Source organism: Mobula birostris, chromosome 27 (assembly GCF_030028105.1).
Source record: "Mobula birostris isolate sMobBir1 chromosome 27, sMobBir1.hap1, whole genome shotgun sequence".
Classification (NCBI taxonomy): domain Eukaryota; kingdom Metazoa; phylum Chordata; class Chondrichthyes; order Myliobatiformes; family Myliobatidae; genus Mobula; species Mobula birostris.
The window spans coordinates 25,368,631-25,380,640 of record NC_092396.1 but is presented as its reverse complement, the minus strand read 5'-3'; the positions used below and the strand labels follow the sequence as shown (position 1 = coordinate 25,380,640).

The following is a 12,010-nucleotide window of genomic DNA, read 5'->3' as shown; positions in this document are numbered from 1 at the left end:
AAAGTAGCATCCATCATCAAAGAGCCCCACCATCTAGGCCATGCCCTCTTCTCGCTACTACTGTTAGGCAGGAGTTTCAGTAGCTTTAGGTCCCACACCGAAAGGTTCAGGAACTGTTAATATCCTACAACCATTAGGCTACTGAACCAGCATGGATAACTTCATTCACCACTATGAAGTGATTCTGTGACCTACAGATCACTTTTAAGAACACTTCAACTCAAGTTCTGTGTTTTTATTTGCATAGTTTGCTGCCTTTTTCACATTGGATGTTTGTGTATAGTTTTTCCTAAAATTCTTTTGTATTTTTTCCTGTAATTATTTGCAAAAAATGAATCTCAAGGTAGTATATGGTAACATAAATGTATTTTGATATAAATTTATTTTGAACTTTAAACTTTGACTCAGGAATAATTTTTCCACAGCCTTTTCAAAACCATTTTAGAAGTAACTACTCTTACAATTATGTGCATAATCTGTGAACCATGTTGCTCCCTGGCAGAGAATCAGCATTAGAGCTTTTCTACATGAAAAGTAATTTGATCCTTAAAAGTAACTAGATTCTTCCTCCAAAAGATTAAGATACATGGGATCCATGGTGAATTGGCCATTTGGATTCAGAACTGGATTGCCCATAGAAGACAGAGAGTAGTGATCAAAGGGACTTATTTGAGCTGAAGGTTTGTGATTAGTGGTGTTCTGCAGGTATCTGTACTGTGACCTCTGTTGTTTGTAATATATATAAACGACCTGGATGAAAATGTAGATCGGTGGGTTAGTAAGTTTTCAGAAGACATAAAGATTAGTGGTGTTGTGGATAGCATAGAAGATTGGCAAAGAATACAGCAGACTATAGATCATTGGCAGATATGGGTAGAGAAATGGCAAATGGAGCTTAAACCAGACAAATGTTGCACCTTGGTAGGTCAAATGTAAAGAGACAGTACACTGTTAAGGGCAAGACCTTTAACATATTGATGAGCAGAGAGGTCTTGCAATCCAAGTTCATAGCTCCCTAAAGGTAGTTAAGACAGGTTGACAAGGTGGTTAAGAAGACTTACGGCATACTTGCTGTAATTAGTCAAGGTACTGAGTTCAAAAGTTAGGAAGTTATATTGCTGCTTTATAAAACTCAAATTAGGCCACATCTGGAGTATTGCATACAGTTTTGATTGCCACCTTACAGGAACGATGTTAAAGCTTTGGAGTGGGTGCAGAAGAGGTTTACCAGGCTGCTGCTTGGATTAGAGGGCATGTGCTGCAAGGAGAGGTTGGACAAACTTGGTTTATATTCTCTGGAGAGGTGGTGGTTGAGGGGGAATCTGATTAGGTTTATTAAATTGAGAGGCATAGATGGAGTAGACTGATAGTATCTTTTTCCCATGGTTGAAATATTTAACATCAGAGGCATGCATCTAAGGAGAGGGGGTAATTTTGAAGGAGATGTGAGGAGCAAGATTTTTACACAGTGGTGGGTGCCTGGTATGCATGTCCTGGGGTGATGGTAGAAGCAGATAAATTAGGGACTTCTAAGAGATGTTTAGGTAGGCACATGATATGAGGAAGATGGAAGGATATGGGCATTGTGTATGCACAAGAGATTAGTTCAGTTGGCCATTTGATTACTAATTTAGTTGGGTCAGCAGAACATTGTGTGCTGAAGCACCCGTTCCTGTGTGTACTGGTCTATGTGCTGTGTTCTAGATCTTTCAGTTCTGTATTGCATTTTCTCTTTTTAATGCTGCAATATATCTAACCAATGCCTTTCCGTTTAATCAAGTGTGGTGTTCATTTACAAAATTTTAATGAAGGGAAATTTGCAGTGCAATCTGTGTATGTATCTTCCTGAAGATACTTCTGTTACAACTTAAAATAGCTGTGTTTCCTTGCTTTATTAGTTTGTCAAAGTTCTTTTCACAGGTGATGGGTTCTGTAGAACCTTTTACTAATCTACTCCAGTTATGATGTGCTGAAATAATGAGTTGAGTGCCAGAGAGATAGCTTAGACATGCAAGCTCCTTGTACTGGGTTTCCCTGGGTTACAAAAGACCAGACTTACAGAAATCTTGCAACTTGCAACTTCCTACATAAATTTTTATAGAAGACTAACAGATAATATTAAACTGCTTCATGCTCTTCGTTGATAGGATACAGTATATGTTCAATTAATTATGGGTAATATTAAGGTTAACATAAGATGGTTGATGGAGTGAATGAACTGTAGGAAGTATATTCCGAACAATACTGGGGTTTATGATTCATTTCTGAATTGTGGGAAAAATCAGATTATGGACAGTTCTCGGAATTGGACAATCCTTGCATAACCCAAAGATTCTCTGTGCCTATTTGCTATTAACCCTGTTTTGCAGTACCTACTTGGAATTGGGTAAGTGATATATTTGAAAACTATGCAAAATATACTCATGTTCTTGTGACAGAAACTTCCGCAGTTATCTTTTAATAGAATGAAATTATACTGTAACTAAGTGCTTGTGGAGTGCTATTGATGGTTATTTTCTGTTGATCTTTACAGGACTGCGTATCAAACAGGAGCTGATAACCAGCTACCCTCAGGTGGTGGTGGTAAGAGTTCCCACTCCTTCAGTACAGAATGACAGTGATATAACATTATTGCGCCACCTTGAAAAGATGGGCTGTCGCTTAGCCAATCGCCCTCAGGCCATATTGCACTGTGTTAACAAGTTCTGGACATTCCAGGAACTAGCTGGTCATGGAATACCATTACCTGACACTTTCTCTTATGGTAGGTATAAATGGATCAGTTTGACTATTCTGCAAGTTTTTAAGCAATATTTTACTTTGTTTGAATTTAATAGATAAACAATTAAAACTCTTTGGCACAGAGACATTCTCTGTAATGTAATGCTGTGACTCTAGTATCTGCAATAGATGTCACCCTTATTATTCTAAATTTAGAGGACTATGGAAACTAGATTAAATTTATAAATGTGTTTTCTTGCCATTCTTAGTTACCTCCTTTTTGTTATGAAAACTGTATGCCCAATAGACTTTAAACCAATATTCCTGCTGTTTACATCTCTTTGCAAAGAATAAAAGTGGAAGCAGTTGGGACCAGAATACTGGACCTGATTAAGAAGATGGTAGGTGTGTTAGGTCAAATGAAGTAGAGCTAGCAAAAGACTAATATAGTTTCCATTTAAGGTGGATTTATCATTTTGTTCATCTTGGGTAAATTGAGCGAAAAGAATGGAGTGGGGAATATTCTCCTTTACACAAACAACTGGAAAGAGAAATTGGGGATTAATGAATCTGCAGTCATGTTCTTGCTTATACAATAACCCATAATTTCTATCATTTTACAACAGGTGGTCATGAAAATTTTGCAAAAATGATTGATGAAGCTGAACCTTTGGGTTATCCGGTAGTTGTTAAAAACACACGAGGTCATCGAGGTACATACAATTTTCATTTTGCTGTTGAGTGTGTAGGCAGTAAAAACGTATGTTTAAATTTAGTTTTATCTTTTTGTTAATCACTTTTCTTAAGGACAAAAGCCAAAAAGGATGAAGGAGATTAAATATAGGAGATTGGATTTTGAGTGAAGGCTGAATTGTTGAAGTGTCCTATCTGCCCCAGCATATATGTATTCTGCCAAGAATCCACAACTGGATTGCATCTTGGCCATTTTATAAATGCAATTTGTGTAGACTCAATTTTAGTTGGAGTAGATCTCCAGCAAATAGTACCAGGTGAAATTCTATCAACTGCAAAATTGCCTAAGGCACCTGCATGTTGGGTTTATTTTAGTACAGTTGATAGTGCAGTTTAGTACTCCCACCAAAAGGTGCACATCAAATGACCCCTTCCTTTGTACAATGCCTTTTCCCAATATAAAAGGCCTCACTCCCACAGTTAGTTTGCTGCTATTTTTAGTATTTAAAGGGACATTCACTTTACATTGGGGAACTTTTTAACTGACTACAAACTTCTCATACATCTTCCAAAGTCCAGAATTAGCTTCAGTTAAGTGTTTTCTCTGATATTTAACAGTGTGGATAATGCTTGCAACACTGGAAGTAATATTATGCTAACATAACATCTGTCTAGGATAGAGGCCTCTAAGTTAGAGGCAAGGACAAGCCCGTAGGTGAAAAGCTTCATAGGCACAATATCCAACTTTGATCCCTGTTCATTGCCCTGGGTTTTCAAAGCTGTCACCACCTAGGATATGTGACCTCCAGGCACACTCTCATGTCTGAACTGTTGTCATTGAAGGTCAGGGTCACTGACTGTCTACAGGGCATTTTAAAATAGCTGCATATTGCGTGGTCTTGTATCAGGGAGGTCACCAAGGTCACTTTATTCATGAAGACTTTACCTGCTTTGATTTCAAGAACAGATGGTATTTTATAAACTAGTATTTGACAGCATTGCTGGTATTCCATGGAAATCAGAATCAGGTTTAATATCACTGGCATATATGACTTTCTGCAACTTTTACCAGTCCTGTGCAGTGGTCCCTCCATACCAGATGGCGATGCAGCCAGTTAGAATGCTTTCCATGGTACATCGGTAGAAGTTTACGAGTGTTTTTGATGACATACCAACTCCTTAAACTCACATTGAAGTATAGCCGCTGTCGTGCTTTCTTTGTAAATGCATCAATCTGTTGGGCCCAGGATAGATCTTCAGAGATGCTGACGTCCAGGAACTTGAAACTGCTCAACCTTTCCCTCTGTGTGAATTCACTCGCCTTTCCCTTCCTGAAGTCAACAATCAGTTCTTTGGTCTTAGTGATATTGAGTGCAAGGTTGTCATTGTGACACCACTCACCCAGCTGATCTATCTTATTTCTGTATGCTTGCTTTGGACCATCTGAAACTCTGCCAGCAGTAGTTGTGTCGTTGACAAATTTATAGATGGTGTTTCAGCTGTGCCTAGCCACACAATTGTGAGTGTAGAGAGAATAGAGCGGTGGGCTAAGCACACAGCCTTCAAATGCACCAGTGTTAATTGTCAGCATGGAGTAGATGTTATTTCTGATCTGCACTGACTGGTCTCCCAGTGAGGAAATCAAGAATCCAGTTTCGGAGGAAGGTATAAAGACCCAGGTTTTGGAGCTTGTTGATTACAACTGAGGGTATGATTGTGTTGAATGCTGAGATGTAGTCAGCAGTCTAATATAGCTATAACTATTATCGAGGTGATAATAGTTATAGCTATACTCAAGACTGAGTGGATAGCCGGTAAGATTGCATACATGTAGATCTATTGTGGCAATTGTTAAATTGCAGCTGGTCCAGGCCCTTGCTGAGGCAGGAGTTGATTCTAGCTAAGACCAACCGCTCAAAGCACTTCACCATGGTAGATGTGAGTGTTACTCACTGACGAAGTTTTTCCTCGTGTTCCCTTTAAACACTTTATCTTTCATCCTTAAACCATGTCCTCTAGTTCTAGTCTCACACAACCTTGATAGAAAAAGCCTTTTACCCTATCTATACCCTTCATAAATTTTGTATACGTCTAGCAAATCTCTCCTTAATATCTGACGCTCCAGGGAATACAGTCCTAACCTATTCAACAATCTTATATAACTCTGGTTCTCAAGTTCAGCAAAATCTTTGTAAATTTTCTCTATACCCCTTCAGTCTTATTGATATCTTTACTGTATGTAAGTGACCAGAACTGTGCACGATACTCAGAATCTGCTCACCAACTTAGCTGCAGTTTGCATCCACTGTAGACCTATTGTGGTGATAGGCAAATTGCATCAAGTCCAGGTCCTTGCTTTGGCAGGAGTTGATTCTAGCCATCCCCAACCTCTCAGTGTACTTCGTCACAGTAGATGTGAGTGCAACTGGGCAATGGTCATTGAGGCAACTCACCCTGCTCTTGGGCATAGGTATGATTGTTGTACTTTTGAAGTGGATGGGAACCTCCAACTGCAGCAATGAGAGATTGAAGATCTCCTTGAACACCCCTGCCAGATGGTACACCATCAGGGCCTGACGCCTTGTGAAGGTTCACCCTCTTGGAAGCTGATGTTAGAAATTCTATAGAGACTGAGATCACAGAATCACCAGACGCTGTAGGGATTCGCACAGGTGTAGCTTTATGCTCCATTTCAAAGCGTGCATGCAGTCAATGACTGCACTCAAAATGCCCATAAGGGTATACGTGAAAAACCCAGAACAGGGAAGTTTTTTTCCACTCCATTAATGTGCAGCTTATTTGGATCATGAGCATAGTTTGCTTATAGTAAATGCTAGTGCCCCTTTTAAGAAAAAAAAATAAAGCTTATTCTTTATGGTTCTGACAGAAATTGTGTATTGTTACATAGTGGAACAGAATGTAAACAGAGCTTTACTTGTTTGTCATTCCCTTCAGGTAAAGCAGTATTCCTGGCACGAGACAAGCATCATTTATCAGATTTATCTCACCTAATACGACATGATGCTCCATACCTTTTCCAGAAATATGTAAAGGAATCCCATGGGAAGGATATCCGTGTAGTGATGGTGGGAGGCCGTGTAATTGGTGCGATGTTGCGCTGCTCCACCGATGGAAGAATGCAAAGCAATTGTTCACTAGGTGAGATTTTGCACTTAGAAGTCTTACTTGAAAACTTGTGGCTCCTCCAGAATCTCTGTTGATAAAGTCAGTAGGGAATTATTTATACAAACTTTTAATTCCCAGTTTTGATGTGAGTTAAGATGGGAAAATTAAATCGGACTTGATTTGTAATCACTGTTTTCACAGAGCTAAAGTGATAGTGTGGGGGAATGGCTGGGAGGAGAAGAGAGCAGAGATTCTTGCCCTTATCTTTATCTTGGCTTTTGGGTCGAGAGGCAAAGGCAGAATTGGGTCTACATCCATGGTAAGCTGAAATTGCTGGGATGCAGCTCATCAAACTGATTGCCCACTGTAAAAATACTACATGTTAGCAGTGACAAACAAACAAAAATCTGCAGATGATGGAAATCCAAGCAACATACACAGGATGCTGAAAGAACTTGGCAGGCCAGGCAATATCTATGGAAAAGAGTAAACAGTCGATATTTTGGGCCGAGACCCTTCGGCAGGACTGGAGAGGGGGAAAAAAACTGAGGAGTAGCTTTAAGAAGATAGGGAGAGGGGGAGAGAGAAACTAGGTGCTAAGTGAACCCTGAAGAGGGAGGGATGAAATAAAAAGCTGGGAAGTTGATTGGTGAAAAAGACAGAATGTCATAGAAGATAGAAGTTGGGGGGGGGGGGGAAGGAGCACCAGAGGGAGGCTTTGGATAGGCAAGGAAATAAGGTGAGAGAGGGAAAAGGGGATGGGGATTGGTGGGGTGGGGGGAGAGGAGGTGGGTGCTCCTCCAACCTGAGTGGAGGCCATGACTGACATGTCGGAATGAGAAGTAGAATTGAAATGTGTTGCCACTGGAAGATCCCACTTTGTCTGATAGACGGAGTGTGGGTGCTTGGTGAAGCAGTCTCCCAATCTACAATGGGTCTGACCGATATGCAGGAGGCCACACCAGGAGCACTGCATACAGTAGATGACCCCAACAGACTGAGAGGTGAAGTGTCACCTCACCTAGAAGGACTGTTTGGGGCCCTGGCTGTTAGTGAGGGAAGAGGTGCAGGTGTAGGTGTAACACTTGTTCCGCTTGGAAGGATAATTGCCAGGAGGGAGATTGGTGTGGAGAGACGTATAGACAAGGGAGTTGCATAAAGGTACTGCGGAAGGCAGAAAGTTGTGGGGGGGAGGGAAAGATGTGCTTGATGGTGGTCAGCTGTTGGCCCTGGCAGATTCCTCCTTCTCCAGCCCTTTATCTCTTCCACTAATCGCCTTCCCAGCTCTTTACTTCACCCCTCCCCCCTCCTGGTTTCACCTATCATCTACCACCTAACACCTTGTATTTCTGCAACACACATCAAATTTGCTGGTGAACGCAGCAGGCCAGGCAGCATCTCTAGGAAGAGGTACAGTCGACGTTTCAGGCCGAGACCCTTCGTCAGGACTAACTGAAGGAAGAGTTAGTAAGAGATTTGAAAGTGGGAGGGGGAGGGGGAGATCCAAAATGATAGGAGAAGACAGGAGGGGGAGGGATGGAGCCAAGAGCTGGACAGGTGATTGGCAAAGGGGATACGAGAGGATCATGGGACAGGAGGTCCAGGAAGAAAGACAAGGGGGAGGGGGAACCCAGAGGATGGGCAAGGGGTATAGTCAGAGGGACAGGGAGAAAAAGAGTGAGAGAAAGAATGTGTGTATAAAAATAAATAACAGATGGAGTACGAGGGGGAGGTGGGTCATTAGCGGAAGTTAGAGAAGTCAATGTTCATGCCATCAGGTTGGAGGCTACCCAGACGGAATATAAGGTGTTGTTCCTCCAACCTGTGTGGCTTCATCTTTATAGTAGGGGAGGCCGAGGATAGACATGTCAGAATGGGAATGGGATGTGGATTTAAAATGTGTGGCCACTGGGAGATCCTGCTTTCTCTGGCGGACAGAGCGTAGGTGTTCAGCAAAGCGGTCTCCCAGTCTGCGTCGGGTCTTGCCAATATATAGAAGGCCACATCGGGAGCACCGGACGCAGTATATCACCCCAGCCGACTCACAGGTGAAGTGTCGCCTCACCTGGAAGGACTGTTTGACCTTGTATTTCTTCCTCCTATCCCCCCAACTTCTTACTCTGACTTCCCATTTCTCTTTTTTCCAGTCTTGATGAAGGGTCTTGGCCCTAAACACTGACTGATTACTCTTTTGCATTGATGCTACCTGGCCTGCTGAGTTCCTCCAGCATTCTGTGTCATGTTAGTGTCCTGCATTGTAGCAGTAGCAGTGAATCCATTGACAATGTGAAAATGTTCTGTAATTGATGTGTTAATGTGGGTTTAGTGATTGAAGTTTAATCATCTTCCAACTGTGCCTGATCTAAGAGCTCTTCTTGATGAGACTAGATTTAGTAGGAATTCTGCCTCAACATTAACATCTCACACCTTGAGCAAAAGCAACTTGCAAATTTACCCCTATTCCCAAACTAAAATATTTTTAAATAACTGTAGTTTGAAGTGCACATTTATAAAATAATAGAATCTGGATAATTTAATTTCCCTTCAAATGTATTTTTTGATTTTGCTGCTAGATACTTTTAATGAATTTCAACAGTTTGTCTCTATTATCATTGAAAGCCAGAACTGGATCAAATGTACAGAGTTAACACTAAGGGGCAGAGGGAAAATCATCCAGTTGTTATATTGTGAAAACAAATTAATTACAATTTGAAGATTGTAATTAAGCCTACAGATGTTGCTAATTTTCTGCTGGCAATATTAGCTTATTCATTACTGTTCATTACAAACTCAACAGCTTCTGGTCAGGAGTAGAGTTATAGGAAAACTCCAGGTCACAATAAGATTTCATTCCTGAAAAATGTTCATAATTAAAACTGTTTGAGAGTTCGAAGTGAACAAAACATGTGAAAGAGGATCACAGATGTATTTGTGACAATAAAACAGAAGGTATGGGAAGAGTAGCCACCAGCCTCAGAGTGTGCGAGTTGGTCTGTTCAGCTTGACCCTATCCCCTGATTGTTGTGGCTGAGGGAGAGAAAGCAGATTTAAAATGCCCTGTTCCTGGCGCAGTGCCCAGAAAATTCATCCCCATCCTTCCTGCTGATCTCCAAAATGCTCATTTGTATGCACAAGGTGTCCAAAAGTCAGCTGTTTGTAATGCAGGGAGGTCCTGTGTTTGCTCATAGTTTGTGTTGAGCTCCATTCAGAACTCTGGTGATCAAACAGGCTATGGACGAAATCAGTGGTTCTACTGGTATGTTTTGGTAATGTCCATATTGCAACTTCAGGATAATGACCACCTCTAGCAAGAACAGGCAAAACCAACTTCCATTGAACTTTAATAGCACAATCATCAATATCTTAAGGAGCATCAGTGACCACAGTTTGATTGAACAAACATAGACTTGAAACTATTGACGTGGTAATGAATAGCTTGCCTGGTAATCAGTGAGTTTCTGTATTTAAAAGGTTCAAGTGAGGTTGAAGAACCCATTTGTCTGGATGGGTGTGGCCATAACAGCACTCAACAAGCTCAGCCATGTCAAGGCAACAGTTAGTTTTTCTTTTGTCCCTGTTGGTAAACATGATAAACACCTTATGCACCATCTTTTCTTGTGATCGCAAGACTCTGTTGGACATTGTTAATGTGGAATGCTGCAAATCCAATTCACTGAGTTATTGGCGGACATCGGGGAAGCTGCGTGGCCTTGGTGGTAGGAGAGCCGCCCAGGAGAGAGGCGTCAGAGTTGCTGCACTTCACCGGAGGTGGTGTGGCGCGGCGTACAAGCTGGAGTCGGTGCTGTCCCCCGGTGTTCACTCGGCAAAAGACAAGCTGCATTGTGGTCAACTGCAGATTTCTGCAACATTCATGGACTCAGGGTCTTGGACTATTTTTTGTGTGACTGTATTTATTGATATCTTGTATGTGCCTTGTGCTGTGTGTGACTATTGGTACTGTGTTTTGCACCTTGGCCCCAGAGTAAAGCTGTTTTATTTGGCTATATTCATGTATGGTTGAATGACAATTAAACTTGAACTTGAAAGGGCATATACTATGACAGAAATTTGGTTATATCAGCAGCCTCTCCTCTTGACTTTTAAGAAGGACAGAACTGTAAAACAATGAGCTCAATGTCTCCATGTCTTCATTTGTAAATCTTACATTAATGCTGCCTTTGACATATTGCCATTTAAAAAAATATTCTGAAATTCACTGTTTTGCAGCACTGTGGGAGTAGCTGCATGAGGAGGTCCATAGTGGTTTTAGAATATGGCCCAATTTGACTTTTGTGAGGTAACCAAGAGATTAGTGATTAAATTGTCCTTTATAATATTTCCCAATTTGAGAATGGTTTGTATTTTTGTTTGAATGATTGGGTGAAGAAAAACCAGAGATAAATAGATGCACGAATTAGCTATTTGGCTTGTACTTGCACCACCAAGCAATAAGATCATAGCTGATATTTTACTTCAGCAACACTATTTACCATATCTCTTAAGCCTTCAATATCCAGAAATCTACCTGTCTTTGCCTTGAGTGTCCTCCACGAATCAGGTTTTACAACCTTTTTGGATAAAGAATTATAAACATTTTCTACGCTCAATGATGAAATTTCTTATCTGTCTTGAATGGCCCATGGGTTCTTGGCATTCCAACCATGAGAACTATCATACCTGTATCTACCCAGTCTGGGCTCCATGGAATTTTTCATATTTTAATAAGATCTTTTTTTTGCTGACTCCACGGAATAGAGGCACATTTTATTTAACCTCTCCTCTTAACACAAACCTTTGCCCCGGAAATCAAACCAAAAAATCTTGTGCTTGCTTTGTCACAAGTGCATCATTCCTTGTGTAGGGAGACCAGAGCTGTTTACAGTATTTCAGTATGATCGTATCAGGACCACATGTAAAGGTGTCACCATGTTGTATTCAAATTGACTTGCAGCAAAAGCCAACATGATATTTGATCCCTTGTTACTTCCTGCCGTCAAAAATGATTTATTTAAGTGAGCAGAAAATGTAAGCATTGGCATTTGGTAATGGGAATGACTAATGACTTTAATCCAAGATTTGTAGAATTGATATACTGTATGCTGATTAAGTTTATTATCTGAGACCCTGTGAGGCCACCGTCAAGGTCAACCATGGTTGTTGTGTCCTAGCTATCTAGATGTGCGAGCCCGGTCAGTACAATATGGAGAAAAAGCTTCTGCCCATGTAGCAAGCTCTCCCTCTCCACACATCAGATGTGATGAATCCAAAGGAACAGCAGAGATCGATACAGTTTGGCACCAGCAGCATTGCAGGAGTTGTCAGTCAGTGTTGAACTCAATGTAGGGCTGCCTTAGGGACTCAGCTCCAGATTTTTCCCTTAGGGTTTATTCTCAAAGCCCTCCCCATGAGTGAGTATAGCCACAAGGCAGCGGAGCTTTGAGATCTTCCAACCACAACTGAGAAGCCCCAT

General features: G+C 41.2%; 1 protein-coding gene across 5 annotated transcripts in view; it reads left to right on the top strand.

Annotated features, from left to right (window-relative positions):
- The window catches only part of rimkla (ribosomal modification protein rimK-like family member A), an 80,849-nt gene that overhangs the window by 61,446 nt on the left and 7,393 nt on the right, over window positions 1-12,010 (top strand). For 4 of the 5 annotated variants that reach the window (XM_072245154.1, XM_072245155.1, XM_072245157.1 and 1 more), the window contains 3 exons: window positions 2,534-2,764; window positions 3,348-3,434; window positions 6,370-6,573. In XM_072245154.1, the coding sequence (XP_072101255.1) occupies window positions 2,534-2,764; window positions 3,348-3,434; window positions 6,370-6,573 (522 nt within the window). The remainder of the gene's footprint in view (window positions 1-2,533; window positions 2,765-3,347; window positions 3,435-6,369; window positions 6,574-12,010) is intronic. The other variant, XM_072245158.1, reaches the window with a different exon arrangement.